The sequence below is a fragment of the Myripristis murdjan genome, chromosome 15 (assembly GCF_902150065.1).
Source record: "Myripristis murdjan chromosome 15, fMyrMur1.1, whole genome shotgun sequence".
Lineage (NCBI taxonomy): Eukaryota > Metazoa > Chordata > Actinopteri > Holocentriformes > Holocentridae > Myripristis > Myripristis murdjan.
Genome location: NC_043994.1, coordinates 12348673 through 12369722, shown reverse-complemented (window position 1 = coordinate 12369722; position 21050 = coordinate 12348673). Strand labels below are relative to the sequence as shown.

Below are 21050 nucleotides of genomic sequence, written 5' to 3'. Positions count from 1 at the left end.
AAGATAGGAATGTGAAATTATTAGGCTTAGGAGTGAAAGAACAACAAGCCCCTCATTTTTACCAGTTCATTCTTCCATGTGGGGTCTTCTGTCCTCTGTGGCACACCAGAGGCCGATTTGGAGGTTTTTGGTTTATTTGCGGCTGTACTTTCATTCACCTGAGGAATACATCAGGACACAGAATAAACCACCTTTTCCACCAGAGTCACCTTTTAAAGTAGAATGACATTCAGAGATGTAGTCCATGTATTTATCTTTGTCTAATTTATATTTCCTCCACTCTTTCTGCAATGCATGCTGCATGTAATCAGCTTATTAACCATTTACTTGTTTTTTGTTGTTTTGAAAAAAAAAAAAAAAAAACTTAAAGTCTTGCTTGAAATTTACTACTGCCCTCGCCAACAAAGACCTCATCTCTCATGCTAACTATGGCTCATTTATAATTCTACTATTGATTAATGTGCTCTGTCCTTGACAAATAAACCAATAAATAAATAAATAAATAAATGGTTGACAATAAAGTTTGGAAGACAACATGTTTTTGTGGGATTATTTCCTGTGTCAGTCAGGTGACAATAAGCAGAGCACAACGTAATGCAAACACTGATATCAAAACAAGCAAATCTGGCACAATGAAAACACCGAAACTCTGGAAAAACAAAGTTATAGCTTCATGTTTACTGTGATGGATTATGTAGCTCAGGCTGTTTTCAAGTCTGTGGAACTTTTTTTAATACTATATAGGAACAAATGGGGCTATATAGCTTATTCTGAATGTAGAAAAATTTGCCCTTTAATGTCTTTCCATTCTACTGAGTGTGTACAACAGGGGCAGAGGGTCAACCTGATGGATTTACAAAAATTAGGAATTCACCTACACAAATAGTTAACTTTTCATCTCTGTCCATTTAGATTTAAATTTGGTAAGATCACAACAAAATTATACACACATATACAGTATACATAATGTCATACATTCATTATCACACATACACCATCACTATTATCATTCATCATTATTTTCTCTCTTTCTCTCTGTCTCTGACAAACACACTCATTCACTCACTTACTGACACACATACACACACACACAGACACACACACAGACACACACACAGACACACACACTACCGTAGAATCTAGGATAGTGTAATCTCTCAGGGTCTCTTCCACTGTTTTGGACTTGAGTTCTGACTGCAGCTTCTCATTTTCCACCACCACCACTCTGATCCGCTGTTTCATCCCCTCCAGCTCTTCCTAAACATAAACACAAACACACACGCACAGCAGAAATGAATCGCAGCTGAGCAGAATAAACACACAGGCAAGCAGGCGTTCAAACACAGATGAACACACACAAACCTTGCAGAATTTGACCTCGGCTTCCAGGTGTTGGATGTACTCGGCCTGGTTGTAAATCATAGGGACCAAATCCTGAATGGCAGGCAAACTGGATGTTCCCTCCTCCTGTGCTCTCTGATAGGAAGAGAAGTGTGACAATCAAAAGCAAGACTGCTCTGAGACGGTAAAATGTTTAACCATGTAGAGCGGCGTACCTTGGATGGAGAGGGTATCTTTGAAGGAGCGAGAAGAGTGGATTGCTTCTGTAGGAGGCTCCTCAGCTGACTGACTGAAACAACAATACACACAGGCACGCATGCAACCACAAGCATGTCATTATAACCTTGTTAATTGCATGACAAAAGCAATATGATCAGAGCGATATGAGTGTGCACCAGACAGAAATCACACAACCAATCACTTAAATGTCTGGATCAGCTTGGAAGTAGAGCTGCAAGAATTAGCAGATTAATTCATTAGTTGCCAACTATTACATTAATTGCCCACTATTTTGATAATCTATTAATCGTTTTCAAATGATCTGATTAAAGCTTCTCAAATGTAAATGTTTGACATTTGAGGACATCACCTTAGGCTGTAGGAAATAGTGATCAACATTTTTCACTTCATCACATTTTATGGATCAAACAACTAATCAAGAAAATAATCAGCAGCTTAATCGATAATGAAGCAGCTCTACTTGGAAGTCAGTCCTATAGGCATGATTTAGACTGGAATCAACAGCATGTGTAGTCTAGGAATGGCATCCAGCTGAAGTCTGACAGACCAGGAGAAGGGTCTCATATGTCACCTGCTTCGCTCTGGGTCCTTTGGGTCCACACAGACTCAGTCTCCTCAGCCGGGGTGGGGTGTGGACTGCTGTCACTGTCCTCCTCCCCATCGGGGTTCAGCTGCTGCAAAGACCTGCTCAGCTGCTGGATGCTCTGCTTGGCCTTTTCTGAAACCAATAAACACACGAATAATAAAGGAATGCATTGCAGCGCAAACCCGTTTAATGTCAGTTTACCCACCTCTTTGGGCTGACAGTTTAATTGATATAAATTCATAGTGTACCATGCAGTAGCAAAGTAACAGCTTTTTATGCACCATTTTTAAAATAACATTGACTCTTGGCATGAATGTTAAGCCCATAGCTCATGAGTTAGTGGTGAAGATAGGAGCTCATAAAATAATTCAGATTTTAAGGACAGATTCATTCGTATTTCCAAATATTGCCTGACGATTTTAGATGACAAAATAGGCCAGAGTGAACAGCGTGGTTACACACCTCGTGTTTTGAAGTGAAACCCTTTAACTGTTTGGCACTGTGAATCAATGTGAACATTACAGTCGTGTCTCATCAAAGGGATCAACAAGTGACAGCGAACTGTGAGTTTGACTGCTGCCACTTAGTATTAATCTTAATATCAACAGAACAGCTAACAGGTTCATGTAATGTGAGTCACGTACACCGCAGGTTACGAGGTTTCATTCTGTGATAACCAGCTTTGACACATTAATGTTAACCCTGACGTTAGCCAGGTTAGCACATTAAAAATTTAACGTAGTGTTATTGTACCTCTCAGTCTCTCTTGGTAAGCACACAGCTGTTCCTCCTCCTCCTCCTCCTCCTCCTCACAGTCAAACGGCTTCATTAGTGACTAGCTGACGTTTATAAGTTATAAGCACGGCCCGTTACTATAGCTACAATATGCGATATAATATAATAAGATAAGAGCAACAACAACGAGGTTAAATAGACACAACAGACAAGGCGTGCATGTCTTAACGGTCACTATTCACATTGACGTTGTCTTCGGTTTGTATAACCTGTGTGTCCAGGAGGCGGTGTTTTCATTTCCGTGGTGTAACTTGGCATGAATACTGTGGAAACCATCGCCCAACGTTACATTGAATGACAAAACGAGCGCACCAATCAACCACCGGCTCCCACTTCCGTAAACTAACGCCGCTAGCATCTCCGGGAGTTGTAGTCCTTATGGTCAAAATGTGTCGTTTTATGTTCCGAGAAATGGCATGTCTGCCACCCTGTGGTGAAAATGGTGTACTGCAACATGAGTACTTTCAAATTCAAATTTAAATTACCTTTATTGGTTTTGCTATTATATAAACATTTACAAAGCGTAAACAACGTACCTTTGGCTATAGGGATCAATAAACAACAAAATCAATTTCAATTTATGGGAATTAATTATAGATTTATTTTTTTTTCTGCAGCTAATGTTGCACACTGACGCTTTTCCCCACATAGCTCATATGCCTTCAGGGAGTCAGAAGAGGCATTTAAAATCTGGGGTTTCACTTATTTGTTTAAAGTATTTATTTCTTATACTAATTTGGTTACTCATCTTTGGATTAATGATAAACGTGTATTGACCAAGTTCTGTTCTACATGCATGATTGTTTGTCCTACATGCAAGTATGTTTTTGCACAATGCAAAATGTAAGGCCTGAAATTTTGAAACTTTAATGATCTCAAAGGGAAACTGGGTCATTACAGAAGCAGAGAATAAGATACAGATAAGAGCAGGACAAATAGGACTGAGGACAAGACAACTGGGAGCTACAGCAGAGTCTTCATAATGAGATGCCAAATAAACAAAGGTAGGTAAGGTAAATTTTACATTTTTGGTTTCCTTCGTCACTGTTTGTTTGGCACCAGCTTGTGCGCACATTTGGACAAACTGTGGTTGACCATGTATCACTTTCACTTCTCTGCTCTTATCTAGGTAGTTCTATGAGTCACTGCACTTCCACACACACACACACACACACACACACACACACACACACACACACACGGAGATCAAATACCTTTAAAAAAGAAAAAAGAAACCAATTACTTCTTGGATTATTCAGAAACACTTTTGATAACAAAAGGGCATTTTGATTTCCTGATAATGGACAAACGACATTTTTATATGAAATAATGTAAGGGCTGCAGATGACACAAGTAACACTGACTTATGACAGTGTCTAAACAGGAATAAAGTGGGGTAAACTTGTCCAAAAGTAGAATTTCACTGAACACACACATATATTGACTACAAAATGTAAAGAGGCAGTAGTTATGGTGATCAGTGTATTTCAGCATGAACCCTTTTTAACCTAGATTTGGAAGTAACCTCAAATTCCAGGCAGAAGTTACACTATCTTGGGGAGTTTTGAGTTGCATAATTCTAAAACTTAGTTTGAGTCTTTTGTGTGTGTGTGTCTGCGTCTGTGTGAGTAATATTGTTCCATGGAAGGGTGTATCTAAGCAAATGATCCATTTTTATGCTGTTGACAAAAGGCAAAGGTAACCATGGATACACCCTCTACCTATTGCACAACAGCAGATGACTTCCTGTTGAACAAGTCTATAGTGTGTTTTAGATTTTTGTGACATTTAGCTCGACAGTGAAAGTGTGTCAGTCTTGAGCTGAGTTTCCATTCTGCTTCCTGTAATCTAGATTTGATATTTTAATTAATTAACAGTATGTTGCAAGGATTAAAACGCAGGATCTGGGTCACATGGATTTAAATTCTGAGGTTGTCCTTTATGTGTAAATGTAAGCCCAGCCTCGGTCTTGGTGGCCTGAAAGGTGCCAGACTGATACTTAGAAAGGAGGGACATGGTGGTAATGTAGCAGGACTTATTACTCCTGGTATTACACACCGCTGTGGTATGTTTTGATGATCTGAGCATGTGATAGAGGTTTAATATCCTGTGGAGATAAACATACAGGTGTGAATTTCCCAGTCAACGATCAAGCCTAGTCACAGGTTAAAATGCCCCTTTACACTGGAATAACTGTCATTTGCTTTGTGGGTTACTGATTTAAAAACACCTTAGTTTAGATTGAAATGATCTCATTTTTTGTGTTTTCATCCTGAAGTAAATGAAGAGTTAAACCTCCAAGGAAACAGGTTTAACTTCAGGTTACTGCTGTTTTGTCTCTCCTCCAGTTCCACACAGTCCTGGGCTTTTCAAGATCCAGTAAAGAGTGCATTTGCATCATCAGGTTTTTGATTCCAGTGATTCAGGGTGACGCACCTGGTACAGTCCTTACCACAGCAGCCCAGGTTTGAATCCAACCTGAGTCATTTCCTTAGGTTGGAATCGGGGGTGGGGGGCACATCCCACACACTGCTTTGACAGTATGTGGGATGTGTACTAACAGGTGATCGTGTGGGACATCCTGTATCTTTAATTTTAATGCACAGTATTTGGTGTAATTTTATTCTGCTGAGTATTAAATCAGTTTAAATAATCTGTCTTTGTGTTCACGGATAAATTACAGGGGGAAGTGTTCTGACTGTAATGAAAACACGCAACTTTTAGTGTGCATGTCACACTTTGGACTTTATCTGTCGCTAGTATGCCTGCCTCACAGGATCTTTTATTTTTTATTTATTATTTTTTTTTTATGGAAACAGGACAAGAATGATGCATTGCACCGCATCAGTGAAATATTCACGTCAGATGAAAAGGCACCATCTGCAAATGAACAGTTGAACAAGGGAGAGTTTGAGCACTCGGGTATTTCCAGGAAACCACACCAGTCTGACTGTGGTCGATGGGAGCACACACATAAAACCCTGCACCTCTCCCACACTTGCTAAATGTCACCTCTGCCCTACCGTACCATACATAATTAAAACCAATCCCCCACCCCTCACAGCCACGTCCCCTCTCCAAACTCCCCCCTCCCACTGCATGATCCACTCTTCCTCAGTGAAATCTGTGAGTGTGTGAGGGCGGGGATTGCCATCTATTTTTCAAGCACCGTGACTTGACATATTGCTTGAAAGAGTAGGAGCAAAGAAGCACCTGAGAAATACCTCATGATCTGAAGTTTCTTGTTTAAAAAAAGAGAAAAGGACAGAAGAGCAACAGAGAGGGGAAAATCATCTCAAAAACGATGTGCTGGATCATTAGTATATGGCGCATGTTAATTAGTGCACAAATACATCTAACCAGGCCTCAGTGATGTTATATTTGCACCCACTGTACTTTCTACAATGGAGCGAGCCCCTGTTCCTATAGTGAGCAACTAACTGCCTTTCAGCAGAGCCAGTATTAGGCAATACATAGCATGGCTGAGCGAGGCAATGTTGTAATAAGAGTGCAATGTTGAAATCTCAGAGGGTACACACAAGCATATGTGAATGTGTCTCATACACATATTCATTGGTGGCAGACATACATACATACACACACACACACACACACACACACACACACACACACACACACGCACGCACGCACACACACACACACACACACACACACACACACGCACACAGAGTAACTACAGAAACAAGAACCACAATGGACAAATTTCAGATTTCTTAATAAAAATAATTCATTTCAGGACAACATATAAATAATTATTGAATCACACAATACAGATAATATCTTGATATGAATAAATACTTAACAAATAAAACAAGGCTTTTTTTCATACAATACCCTATTGTCGAAAGGTCACACAAAGAAACTTCCACACCGTTTGCATGTTTTGTTACACCTTCTGCTCTTATGCGGATGCTCTTTCTGCTATTGGAATGTCCCTAAGCGAGTCGGAGTACCATTCCTAAATGCCTCAGCAGCTTAGACAAGTCATGTGCAACTCTGGGATCCCATCCTAATCTGCTCAGTCAGAGCCCCCGAAACCTCGTTAAGGGGTCTTCATGAGCTGACCACTAATTGGCCTTTAATTGATTAAGGTTTGTATAGAGGTGATTAAAGCACACAGAGATCTACGTATAGGCCGTCGATGCTTGGGCTGGCCCAACAACTCTAGATACATTTGAATGAAAAGGCAGACCGAGAGCCTGTTTGACTACGCATTTCTAACTAGAGCCACAGATAGAAATCAGCCTACAGCAGTGGCTCTCAGTCAGCGGAGATGGTGAGAAGGAAGGAAATTAAACAGTTCAATTGGATTCATTTTCCCATGTATTTATGCTTCAGTGCATCTCTACAGATAAACAGATATTCAGATAAATTAGAATTTTAGCCAAATTGTAGCCATTTGAGGGCTTTTAGCAAGAAAGCTCGATGAGCCCGGGTCTATAGTTATACATCATATAAACACTAGATGTCTATCTATGGCACAGTAGTTAGTTCATTAGAATGGTCCAGGCTGGCCGTTTTTAAGGAGGTAACAACAACTGTTTGGTGGGTGATGGCACATTTATGTTTTGGCAGAAACAAAACCAAAAATATTCAAATACTTTAAAATTTGAAAAAAACAAAAACAAAAACAAAGATAAAACAAATCAGGAATGTCAGTTTCACATCTCTCATACTCATGTGCGTGCGTCGCGTTTGTATGTGTGTTTGTGTTGGAGATGAGGCATCAAGTTGGAAGGTCCTATAATATGGACCAAGATCCATATTCACAAAGCATCTTATAAGTGGGAGCGCTGATCCAGTATCACTGATCAGGCCCCTTGGGTCCATTAAAATTTCAATCACTACTTAAAGGCAAAACTTATCGAGGATCAGCCCCAATACCGTGCTGTAAGCAACAGCACGAAAACACATTCAGAAAAACAAGATTGGCCAGAGCAGGCAATGGGATTGCTGTCTGAACATTTGAAATTGTCACCTTGGCACATACAGAGGGGTGGAGCAGGAGGAGGAGTGCATTCCTCTGTGAGTTTGTTTACCTTCACATCACCTCGGGCTGGGGTGGGATGCTTACAATCTTACAGAAGTGTATGTGTGAGTGTGTGTATTGGTATTTGTATGTGTACAAGTGCATGTGTGTCTGTATGTGAAGTGGTTAAGTGTGCCCCATCAAGATTTCACCGGTCATTATTTTACTCTGTGGTTGGTAATCCCCTCTTGACAGGAGTGGAGCTATGGGATGTGTGTGTGTGTGTGTGTGTGTGTGTCTAGGTGCTAAAGTAGTCAACAGTAAACAGGAAAACAACGACCAAGGCAACAGATCTGTTGTAGGTGAGGACAGGAGAAATAAGAGGAAGAGGAGGAGGAGGGGGAAGGGAAATAGAAAGAGAATGACTGCTATCTCTACTGTGTTCTCTGCCTTGTGCCGGCTCACACCGCCAGCATGTCGGCTACAATGAAGAGGCCTGTGTTTCTGTACATGTAGCACCAAAACTAGCAGGGGCCCGCCCTGTCTGCCTTGCACTGTTCTTAGACACAGACTCTGCTTTCACTTCCATATCACTACATTCAGAATGTTAACTCTGTATCAGCTGATCACCTCTGGTGATCAAGAGGGCCGGGTTGATGCTTGAGGTCATTGACTGATGGCTGAGAATTCATTCTTAATGATTTGATATTGTTTTCATGAGCGCTGTTGGCAAAACCTCTACTTTGAAAGCAAATGAATGACTGAGCCAAACAATGGTGAATATGTTTTCATTCAATTACTTCTCTTTGACTGATAATGCTTGCATGGTTCAAAGAAATCAGCTGCATCCAATTCCCTCTCCAGTCCAGGCAGACTTAAGCAAATGTATCAAGTTGAAAGGATGCATTTGCCTAAGATTTGTAACCACGCTTGTTGGCTTTGGCTTTATTCAGCCCCGTTTGGCTCACTTCTGCTAACCACTTAGGTCCTTCAGTTTGTTTCTAGGCATCCCCAGCTACTGTACCTCTCAATCTACAGAACAAATGCTAGACAGACAGGCAGACAGATAGACAGATGGGTAAGACAGACAGACAGGGGGTATAGAATCCTTGGCTGTGGTCTAGAAAGCAATGTCAGATGCTTTTCGTTATGTCAATATACAATCATTTTGTCCGGCACGATTCACAACGTACCTCTAAATACATATTGTACACAAGAGTTAAGTCAGTTGCTCTGACATGTAGCCAAACCTCTCACCGTGTAACTGTACACGCCAGATCAGATGATAGTAATTGCACAAAGAGGTATTCTGGAGGCCATGTCTAACTGCGAACACACACACACTCACTCCCCCCCCGTACACACACTCTCTCTTCACATTCTACATGGGGGGGTTAAGATTTTCAGGCCATAAGGTTACTAGTTAGTCACTAGCTAGTTAGTTAGTTGGTTAGTTAGTATCAGAGGTGCATTGACTGGCATGGGGCGCCCGGAGCGGGCCAGCGGCTCTAGCGTGCTAGCGATGTGTCATCATCGTTGTTGCGTGCATGGGTGTGTACGTGGTCAGCCACGGTAGATCTGTTTGAAGTGGTCGCACTCGTTGCAGTAGCCCTGTTTCTCTTGGTTGGCGTAGTGGTCACAGCCCTGCGTCCGGCACCGCTGCTTGGACTTTTCTTTGGGCGCCTGCGCCCTCCTGCCCCCCTCCCTGCCCTGGCCGCGTGTGTGGCACTCTGGGCACAGGTCCGTGCAACCCGGGGACACATTGCTGCAGCCACTTCGCCGGCACTGGGTCTGGGTCTGGGACTGCTGGGATGATCTGGGTTTGGCTGCTCGGTCCCGCTTTTTACAGCGAAACAGACGGAGAAGAGAGCAAGAAGGAAGAGTCAGAGACCGACGGGTCAACTGTAAGTTTATAGAACAAAGAAATCTTAATGCAGATCACCTCTTTTATAACGAGACAGAAAATAACCGCAGAGGACAGAGGACTATAGACCAGTAAGATAAAGTGAGAGATGATAGCCTACACAGAATGAGACAAAAAAAAGACAGAAACAAAGGCAGAAGAAAAAAGAATACGTTATTGAATGGAAGCAAAGTGATGGGAGAAAGAGGTAAGAAGGTATGGCAGACACATACCATAACCAGAGGAGGGGAGTGTGGTGTGCGATGTGCTGCTTGGTTGAGCCGTGCACTTTGCTCTTTGACGTAGCACTTGTTGCAGTAGCCCTCCAGCATCGCCTTACCAACTGCACCACAGCCAGGCCCCCGACACCGTGAGGGGTTCTGGTAGCCCGCCTCTGAACCATGTCGGCTCTGGACTGGAGCTGGGGGAGGAGTCAAGTCTGGAACAGGCACAAAAAAATAAAATAAGTCCAGGGTAAGCTGATACAACTGACAATTTCTGAGAAGCAAAACAAATTAGCCCAAAAAAATATCAGCAGAGAAATGACATTACTTCTAGCATCCAAGACAACTTCTACGCCTGAATAATCGTCTAGCATAAGACACTTAAGTGTTCAAGTTTAATTTCAGGACTTACGGTGGTTGGTCTGATAGTCAACGTAGCAAATAGTGCAGAAACCCAACTTCTCTGGTGTTCCAAAGAACTGGCACCCAGATCTTTTACAAGGCCGTGCCAGTGGAGCTTGCCAGGCTGAGGGGTGTCCTGAAGTTAACGTGAGGCACGGCCGCTCGGCATCCCTGGCCTGGCTCCAGGCCGATGAAGAGGCCTCAGTCCTAGGGTTGCTCTGCTGTGGCTCGCCCCTCTCTGGAGCCTGCTGTCTTTGCATGCAGGGGGGACACAGGCCATTGAATATTCTGAATACCTCCTGTCTGCACATGCTGCAGCGCTCTGTCTCTGCCTCATGGCCCCCCCACTGGGCCCAGCCGGGGCCCTGGGCAGGATGAGGGACTATGGGCCCCCCGTTGGGGCCTGGGAGTCCTGTGGCAGCCGTCCCGGCTCCAGGGGGTCCGTGGGTCTGCCTGGAGTTGAAGCAGCGCTCGCAAAGTCCGTCATGCTCAACACTAAGGGTGAAGAGGCAGCCGGGCGTCTTGCACTTCATGGCGTGAGTCTCACTGTACAGACTGAGGCTGGGAGCGGTGGGTGGGGCAGAGCGGGGACTGGATAACACCGCCCCCCTCCCAGACGAGGAGGAAGGAGGGCTGCTGCTTCGGACTCCCCTGGAACTCACCTCAGTCTCTGTTCCCCCGACCGCACTTTGCACCCCTCCTCCTTTCGTCTGAACCACCCCTTCTATTCTTGCTCCTCCCCCAGTTGTGGCCTGTCTCTTCTCAAAGCACTCGTGGCAGTGGGGCTGCGTGTCCACAGAGACATAGAAGGTGCAGCGTGGAGTGGCACAGCGGATCTCAATAAGGGAGAGCTGGGAGACAGAGAAGGGTGGCGGACGCTGGGGCTGGGCGGCCCACGCCTGTTCCTTGTCCTCTTGCCAGCGCTGGTACTCATGGTTGACCAGCTGCAGATAGTCCTCCATCAGGTTCATGTCTTCAGGGAGGTTGCCCTCATCCAGCCTTAGGACAGAGTCACACATCAAACATCTTTACATGACTGTATTTTTGTGATTTTACAATTTCAGTTAAACCAAATCAAGTCCAGTTTACCCAAATCAAATCTAATGTACTTTTTGCAAAAATCTGTGATGATGAACCTAAAAATAAGTCTACTATCATTCATTCCTGGGTCACATTACGCAACTAGTGCATGTGGCATTGTAGCCAAGACCTATGACTGAGATATCAGTCTTTAGTGTTTTCAGTCTTCCATTCAGTCCACTATACATGCACGGAATATGGCTTAAGGTATGTGGGTACCGTGCAGCGTTGATGATGCGTGTGGCGTCATAGCCCAGGCCTATGACTGGGATCTCTATCAGTAGCAGGTAGTCTTTCAGAAGCCTGTCTTTTTGCTGCTGTTCCTTCTCCATTAGAAAGTGAACCTTCAGTTCCTCAAAGCCGCCCCGGCCAGGGTTGATCAGTGGTACTGCTCGGATTTCTGAGAAATGCAGCCCAAGTCAGAAATGTTACATATAAAAACTAAATAAATAAATCTAGCAATGCTTTTAATTGTTAAGTTATTATGATACATTTACTCTAATAATTCGTATAATCTTAGGACAGTAGTTTTGTATTATGCATCTCTCACAAAGAACTTCCCTCTTTTTCTGATGCTAATTAATCAGTTACACAATGCAAGTTGGTCAGTCTTTCTCTTCGCTTATATGTGTGGTTCCCTTGCCATGTTTTCAACGTAGCAGCAGTCTGTCAGTTTTTCCTACCTGGCCCGCTGTCCTTGATGGTGATGAGGGGGGCAAAGTGCTGAGAATCATAACCTAGCACAATGGGGTATTTGTAGCACTCAGTGGGCGGCCAGTGTAGTGGCAGGTAGATCCCACCCACATTCAGAGGAGAGAAGGAGGAGCCAGATTTCATACTCCTCACCACCTGGTCTGTTAAAAGAGCAGTCACTGAAATGAATTAGTAATGATTAAACCAAAAATCAACTCAAGTTCAATTTAAGGGCATAGGCTGGCATTTGAATTTTAGTTTTATATGTCAGAACATTATAGAATATTTGTCCTTTTAGCTTTTAGTAGTAACTAATGATTTAGTGAGACATGCTAAAAATACTTGCAAACCGTTTATCAGTTAAGAGTATGAATTCAAAACTTAAATTAAACTCTTAGCAAGTGCATGGTATAAAGATACTTTTTAAGATGTCTGGCACCCATTTAAATCTTCAATGTATGGTTGTTTCACTACATGTATTTGAACGATATCAAAAAACAAAAAAGTAAAACTCATCTATCATTCAATATATATCGTACACCCACTCACCACAATGGATGTGAGGTGATGCAGTAAAATTAGACATGACAAATACTTAAAAATAACCAACACAACTGAAAGCTGAGGTGTGTGGTTGGAGGGAAAACACTCTGCATACTGACAAAAGTTGATATGTTGATAGAAAACAAATGAGCCTTTAATGCAAAAAGGATCAATACATCTACTTTGAGCTGATGAAAAATGAGTACCGGCAATAACGATGATGGGTCTCCGCAGGATGTTGGAGAGGATGAAGATGTGAATGTCCTCCAGAGAGTCAAACTGGAGGCCGTTGCTACTAGAGACAGGAGACGCCATCTTTACTATCTTTTCCCACTCCTCTTCCCAGTTCTGGAACAACAAACAGACACAAACTTAACAGAAAATCTTTCTTTTCTTCTCTCTTTTTTTAAACCTTTGTTTACCCAGGATAATACACTGAGCATGTATGCTCTTTTTCAGCAGCAACCTGCTACACATTCACACAGTTCCACACATTCACACCTGGGAGCTGCTCAGTACAACCACAGCCTGTACTCCTGGTCACTGAGCAGCTCCACTGGAGCAGATGGGGGTTAAGTGCCTTGTTTAAGGGCACATCAGCCGAGGGTATTTAGGGAGGGAGAGTGTCATTCATTCACTCCTCAACCCACATTTTATGACCTTTTTGGTTACAAGCCCACTATGGCTGCAAGTTATTGGAGAAGGCTAAATGTAGACAAGACCTTCAGCCAACTACAGTAGGCCTTTTGGCTAATCCCTAATCTTTTGTACCATGGTGGTGTATCGGAGTCCGGTCTGGGTGAACTCCTGGGACTGAGTAGCTCTGCCTGAAAGCGAGCTCTGAAGCTGCCAGTGTCTGTCTCCTTCAAAACGCTGTGGAGGGCTTTCCTCAGCACCAGGTCAGTGTCCTGAACCCCCAGCATGTACTGGGAGGCCGCGTGGAGCAAGCAGTTCCCATCTCCTATAGACACACACAGAGGCAAGATAACACACACAATATTACCACCAAGGGTAGCTGATTTTGAACATGGGACAAATGTACTACTGCATATAATCTTCTGAAACACTGTGTGCAGGGTGCCTGCATAGAAAGAGATTCGAGCAGGCATACACAAATGCAGTATGCACGTACACACAGAAATCCACACGCAAACATGTGCACACACACACAAGTGTAACCGGGAGTCTGGGATTTCCAGGCTGTTGGGCTGTGGTCAGGTAGACTATCTGGTGTCTAGACTATTATCTATGACCCTCACATCTCTGATACCACACACACTACAGAGAGTGGTAGACTGACAAAGACGGCCTTCAATCTACCTGAGATGCATTTCGAAAACACAGAATAGGATAATTTTATTTCTCGATCTACTCTGCAAACCTCAAAAAATGAGCTGTCTCCTTTCACATCACAGAAAACTAATGGAGCAACCTAAGACACAGAAAGATTTTTTTTTTTTTTTTTTCCCCAAAATGCAGGGGTTCATACGTGAGTGTGTGTGAGGGATGGAGATGAGTAGCTGTCTGTCTGGCAACTTAAAAAGCCTGGAATTTTATTTAGTCTCCTTCTGCAGCGCTGGGCCTTTTTCTCATTGTGAAACAGGAGTCTGTGTTTGCGGGAAGTGTGTTGCTCTGAAATACCCTTTTGCCACACTAAACACATAGGAATTTCCCTGCTGTAACTTCTGTCTTTTGTGTATGAGCATGTGTGTGTATATGAGTATGTTCCCTCCCATGATCCCAACTCATCAATGCTATTCCACTGGCCCCGGACTTTCCACAGGGGCGGAGATTGGATAGGATGGAATGTTGTCTCTTTGACAAGTGCCATCAACAGCCACTGAAAGGTTTTGATTAACGAGCGCTGGAAAAATATTTACACACACAGATACACACAGAAAAACGTATGTATACTAAAATGCAGAAGTTCAATAATTCAGTTGTCATCATCCTAGCGTCTGCCCTCTGTGCCCAAATGTTGACGTAACTAAAGCTCACACTGCACACTATTTCACTCATACTTAACACCCACACAATACAACCTATGGGCCAGAAATGTTATTTAGATCAGCACTAAGGAAACCTTAGCCTGTAGCTACTGTACAAATGGTTCTGATTTGATGATAGCCCTGTGCTAAGTGCTGTGTGATAGGCCCTTTTGTGCTGCGACATCTCCAGATCACATTATCCCGTAGTGAGAGATGACTGTTTTCTATCAGCTGAAGGAACGTTCCACTGTGCCTAGAGAAAAAACATCCGCCTCTAACTCTCAGATTGGCTAGATTTTTTTCCATTTGGGTACTGTTGTATCATTTTGAAGAAATGCACTGAAAATGTAAAATGCAAGGCTCTCCATTGAGACAAAGCATCCTCGACAGTACCATACTCAACAGAGATACATACACAAGTAGACACACAATAATAACCACAAACACACATATACAGTCAGTTGCACATGCGCAAACAGACTCGCACACACTTATTTAAAATCCACCCAGTTGTTGAGACTTTTGGCTCCAAATGGAGCTGTCTGACTACCAGGCATGAAAGGCTGCCTGCTGGTCCCATCAGTCTAAATATAGACACTTTGTCTGTTGTAACCTGGGACACTTCCTGATCGCACAACAGTATAGGGCCAAGCTTAATGTACGCCTAGTTACCGTCAAGGTGACGCATACTCTGCACTTGCAATGTTGTGGTTTCAAATGGGGCTCTAGTCTTGTGACACGCATCATCCTCTATTTTTCTTTGTGTCAGCAAGCTGTATGGTGAGGCAGTTGTGAATGAAGCCCACGGCAATGATCTGGATTAAAAATAAAACATTACACCTCAATGTTTAAATATCACATCCTGCAGATAATGATAAGCCATCTAATAGGGGAAAATGCTCCCAGAATATACCTCATTCATGCACTTAATTTGCATATCTGAGTGTAGCATATTATACCCACTTCCTGACATAAAACACCAGTCACGTTAACCAATAACCTAACTGATTTGTCACTCCTCACTTCTGAGTCTGCATGAGGTTATTTAAAAAATAAAATTAAATAAAAGTATATTCAAGCAATCAGCATGCATGTGTTGACACTGTCTCACCCTGACTATGTGCTTTGCAGGGCAGAACTCTATGGAGGTGTGTGAGTGTGAGTGTCTTCTCTGCTACTGTGCAGAGTCAGTGTATTGAAGCTAAACAATTCCTGCTTGTTGGGGACACATGACAGACATGGGATGCTGTTTGGGAAATACCCATGGTTGTATTTGGGACAGTCAGGGCACACGGCACACACAATTTGATAACAGACTTCTTTAGGGGATGGAAGAGTTGCAAGGCTCAGGAAAACTGACACTGGCCCATTATTTGTCAAGCGTCTGGGAGGGGAAAAAACAGCAGTTTAGGTTTTCATGATGGTAAGGACCCTTGTTTTCTAAGTCTGGCCTGGGAATAATAGTGGGTGGTGGGAACACCGAAATGGGCCCACCATCAGTGCAGAACAGGGCAAAATTTCCCAAATTCATCTACATAATAACTAGAGAAACTGGTTTTGAGCAACTGGAAGATCTAGGTCCCCTGTGACAAAGTGTGAAAATCCCTGCTCAAGGGGGCTAGGGCAGTGATCTTAAATCAGTATTCCTACTGTGAGATGCTTGATTAATATGGCCTGTTGTGACTGGTGACTGGTGTCATCTACACACTTCTGCTTGCTCACTTTCTTTCGCTCTCAGTGTGTGTGTGTGTGTCTGTGTGAGCTCCAGTGACTCAGCAGCAGTCAGTCAGTCCTTCGTGTGTGTGTATGCACGCACGCGTGTGTGTTTGTGTGTTGTCCGTCCTCTGCTCAAAGTCACGTCTGGGTCCTTCAGAGTTCTAGACACTCCACTCTAAATTCAGTCTCATCTTTATGACATCATCACTGCAAACCAGGAAATTCCATACAGGTTACTGGCAGCTGAAGCCAGGACTTTGGGGTGTTTCTGAAGAGGAACCAGGTGTGTGTATTGGTCATCACTTCAGGGGGGTTTCACTATTTCACAATCAAAGTAAGGATATAACTCACAACATCAAGCGCATGTCTCATTCATCCAGTAATTGTTAAAAGTAAATTCTGAGGTTAGACCTACAGGATTTATCAATGTCTCATCGTCAAATGTTACTGTATCGGTTCTTCTGCGAAAGGAACTGTTTCCTCTGGAAAGTCATACTTTGAGTTCAGCTTCCTACTCCTGTGGTTAATGCTATGGCTGATGTTTCCCTTCAAAGTACTTTTTTTCCCCTAATCTAAAAATAGACACTTATGTCAGGTATACAGATGTGTTCAAATACGGTAAATGGACTGACAATAAGATGACAGTAAGGCTTGAAAGCACTAGGCCCTAATCTTTGATGAGCTGAGGCTAAATCATAATGATGATAGTAGCAACTACAATTACAAAGATGTCAGACATAGAAGGATAAACATACAGACAATCAGAAAGGTGGGAAGACATGTGATGGCCCAATGACATTCTCTCTTTATTTTACACACACACACACACACACACACACACACACACACACACACACACACACACAGTGCCCTAGTGCAGAAGGTCGGAGGAGCACTACACACACACACAACCAGTGGGGACAAACCCCATGTTCAAGTTCAAAATGAACTTGAGCTTGACATACCTCATCAACAATAAACAGTTCTGCGCGTGACGACAGAGAATTTCCCAGCACACTGCTCTGATCATAAGTCAATAGGCCCTTGGTTGATTGTTTCTCTACCATGGGATGTTCCCACGTTACGACATCCACGCAACAGAAAACATGACTTAGCAATGAGTTGACTGAACCTGACTGGTTGACTTGGCGCAGTAAAACCAAGGGGGCTGCTAAATGAGTGTATGTGAAAGCAGAAGTTGTGTCCCCTGTTTGTTGTCATTTACAGTAATCTGGTTTATGAGTAATGTTGTCTCAGAATTTACATTCGAGATGGTCCTGACTCACAAATAGCTCCTCAATCACAGAAAAACTGAAACAGTACAGAAAGACATCAAACCCCGAATGACGCTCACTGCAACTGGCTCTGAAAACCACGAGCAAATATTCAATTCTTCTGTTCTGTGACCAGTCTTTTAAAGTAGACAGATAGATAGAAAGATACTTTATTCATCCCGAAGGAAATTCACAAGTTGTTCCAGATATCCAACTTCATATGTAATTTGTCCAGAATCACATCTCCCCAACAGCACATATTATTCTTGGTCAGGTCAGAAAAGCACAGCTAGTGACCCACAAATCTAAACCTCTAAAACAATCCCACTGAGACAATATCCAAAAACCTCTCCACCATCCATCCCGCCTCATGGAGTTGAACTCACCAAAAAGAACATCATGTGTACTGGTTTACCTGGAGAGTTTTAGTACCACAGAGTCTTTCATATACACAGCTCTTTTCACTCCAACAAGAAAGCCCTCTTACCATTAGTGCGTAAAGGCACCATCTTCTTCACCTCACGGCACCAGTTGAGCTTCTTCTCCTGCTCCAAGGAGGCCTGCATGGCTCGGTCCAGGATAGCAGCCTGCACAACTTCCCTGAACGCCTGGGGGAAGTGGTTCATGGCGATCATCTCCAGTGTGTAACGGTGCATACCCCGAAGGTGATGCATCAGCCCGCCACTGGCTGCCGGCTTCACCACGTCGTTGGGCACGCGCTGGCGGATCTTCACCGCCTTCAGCAGATTGGAGACGAACAGGAACTTAGGGAGGAAGTTCTGGCCCTGCGACATGGCGGACAGGTGGCCAGATGGATGGAAGGTGGGGAGGAAGAGGGACAAGGAGGAGGAGAGGAGGAGGAGGAGGCACTGACCGCCGCCGACCGGGCAACGTGGAACTGGATGGGTAGAAAATAAAGTGGAGATGTTACTGAGTTTGACAGTGAAAGAGAGCAGAAGAGTTTCTCTTGGCCTCTCACAATCTAAACCTCTTTTTATTGGTGGGAAAATTTCAATGGAGATTCCCCATCCAAGTAAATAGAGACTCAACATCCAAAACAGTATGTCTTGGAAACCACCCGGCACACAGAATCGATCCATAGTGAAGGCTGATCTCATTGGTGATTTCAGAGGACCTAAAGGAAATGAAGAAATCTTTTGTATGCTTGTTTTTCCCCCTCTTGATTCTAAGACTTTCCCCTAGCAGGGCGCTCCAGTGTCCCACTGATCTCAAACCCTCCAACAATTAACTGGTGGTTTCCAGACCTGAACTAAAGGCCAACCAGAGCAGAGGCTTGTGGGAAGGTCACAATGCCTGCTGCAAAGCCCACTCAGTCACCCACACCTCTGTCTAGATGGTAAAACAGTAGGCCTACTTTGAGCATTGTCTTAATACTACCATTAGAGTAGTTTTATCGCTTTACTATAAAAGGTCTGGCTGGCAAACCCTGGGAGTTTTGAGGGAACGTTTGACCCAAAACACAAATAGTGTCAGCACCTTCTCAGTACAGAGTTTAAAGGAAGTAAAAAGTGATGGTCAGCAAAAAGGCCTTGTGTTTTGCTGACTTTCTAACTTCTATAATATCCTTCCTGGCATTAAGCTTTTTGTTTCTGTAAGTGCATACTGTTTTGAGCCACAGCAACAACACCGACCGTAACACTTCGGTTGTAGTGGCCTCTGTAGCTGGTTTCAGTAGTCAAACAGCAGCAGGTGCAACAACAGACTAGGCCATGCTAAAGGGCTAGTCAGTCACAGGGACTTGTACACACACAGCTGGCAACGGATATCTGGATGTCAGTGACCATGTTGATAACAAGCAGTACTCGCAGTTTAACGTGTTGGCACCGCTGGCACACTTTGGGCAGACAGACAGTGGCACAATGGTGAACGCTGCGGTTTAGGATGGCTGGCTACACAAAAACACAATAACAGGAGACTTTGCTGACGTCCAAGGCTTACGTAATTCCAATGACAACTATCTTTGAAACAATGTAACGTTTAAACGCGTCTTATACCTTGGATATTGATACAGTGTGGCGGCGCCGACGATACATTTCGCTGTTTAAATGCCCTGTTATCCGCTTGAGGGTGACGTCTTTGTAAACAATGGCTGTCAAAGCCACTGTCGTGAGCTGGCTTCCAGTTTCCTCCATGTCCCCAGAAAAACGACAATACATTACTCAAGGCCTAAACGTGATGGACCTACCGTGTCTAGTCCCCTGATTAGAAATGCCGTCCACATGGAGAGGCACATTGAAAGGAGGACAGGGTCTTACCTGTGTAATATGTCGGGGTAATAACAAAGCCCTCCCGGATGCTCAGGCTAGTCCTCTCTCAGCCACTTCACTCAGCCTCACCGCAGCGGTCCTCGGCGCCATTCAACCTTTCCTATCCTTCAGTATCAGATCTATTTTGGTGGCTTCGCAGTCTACCGAGCCTGTCAAAAGAGTACATGCACGTCCTCCAAGCTAGTTAAATGTTGCAAAAGAGGAAAAGCCCGGATGAAGGGGATTTCCACACGGGGACTTTCCACCCACCCATTTCCCTCTCTGTCACAGTCATTGGGGTAGTTACAGCTGCCCGCCACCAGGGGGTCTCTATCTGTCTGACTCAATACTGAAAAGCATATCCCACCTACTGTGCACAAAGGAGCGTCACTGAGGGAGACAGACAGGTCGCGTCATATTCTATTTCACGATACAGCCCAAGAAACAAATCATTCGCCAGGAATGAATCTAGTCACCGCCTATTGCATGCTAGCTTTGGCAAATGAGTCAGGAAAGCTAAATACAAACTCGAGTAGACTTTGGCTGGCTTGCTGCATGTATTTCATACCTCGTATTCATTTGCTTATCTATGTATGTGTGCCTATAGGTGTTGCACTGATAATTAGATGCTGTATTGATTGTCAGTGAGGAAATTCTCAGGAGGTCAGAGGTCGGGCTCAGCCAGAGGTCCAGCAGCTGGTAGGGATTCAGTGTCTTGTTCTGAGACACTTCAAAGGGACAGATTTTTGCAGATGCTGTGGCTTTGAACACAGGACAGTCTCTCCATACTGCCCCAGCAGAGCATCTTCATCCACTTCATAGAAGTGAATGAATCTATGTCTTAGTCTGTTTTTAATCAGATCATACCTGTGCACTAGGGTAGTTTCTGGTGGTTAACAAGTGGTATTATCACTTCATCGCTTCAGTGCTGCTGCTACCACTGTGTCAAAGTGCACCAACTGTTGTACTGTGGTGTGCCAAAGGAAACAATAAACAGTTTCATCTGAG

General features: G+C 43.7%; 2 protein-coding genes and 1 long non-coding RNA gene across 3 annotated transcripts in view; 1 reads left to right on the top strand and 2 right to left on the bottom strand.

Annotated features, from left to right (window-relative positions):
* Positions 1 to 3232, bottom strand: part of sdccag8 (SHH signaling and ciliogenesis regulator sdccag8) — a 52523-nt gene extending 49291 nt beyond the window's left edge. The window contains exons 1-6 of the mRNA XM_030070396.1: positions 2921 to 3232; positions 2153 to 2299; positions 1557 to 1630; positions 1363 to 1476; positions 1132 to 1257; positions 63 to 158 (exon numbers count right to left, since the gene is read on the bottom strand). Coding sequence (XP_029926256.1) covers positions 63 to 158; positions 1132 to 1257; positions 1363 to 1476; positions 1557 to 1630; positions 2153 to 2299; positions 2921 to 2996 — 633 coding nt within the window. The 5' untranslated portion in view covers positions 2997 to 3232. The remainder of the gene's footprint in view (positions 1 to 62; positions 159 to 1131; positions 1258 to 1362; positions 1477 to 1556; positions 1631 to 2152; positions 2300 to 2920) is intronic.
* Positions 3233 to 6685: 3453 nt separating this feature from the next.
* Positions 6686 to 20433, bottom strand: tnfaip3 (tumor necrosis factor, alpha-induced protein 3). Its single transcript, XM_030070395.1, is given in 10 exon segments — positions 6686 to 9791; positions 10089 to 10294; positions 10492 to 11480; positions 11781 to 11961; positions 12245 to 12415; positions 13004 to 13145; positions 13569 to 13612; positions 13615 to 13758; positions 18263 to 18673; positions 20052 to 20433. Coding segments are annotated over 9 exon segments (2460 nt in total). The 5' UTR covers positions 18570 to 18673; positions 20052 to 20433; the 3' UTR covers positions 6686 to 9515.
* On the top strand, positions 8179 to 16545 carry LOC115372471 (uncharacterized). The gene is made up of 3 exons (XR_003929453.1): positions 8179 to 8248; positions 12881 to 12887; positions 16524 to 16545. It is a non-coding gene; the product is annotated as an uncharacterized LOC115372471 (long non-coding RNA).
* Positions 20434 to 21050: the final 617 nt, after the last annotated feature.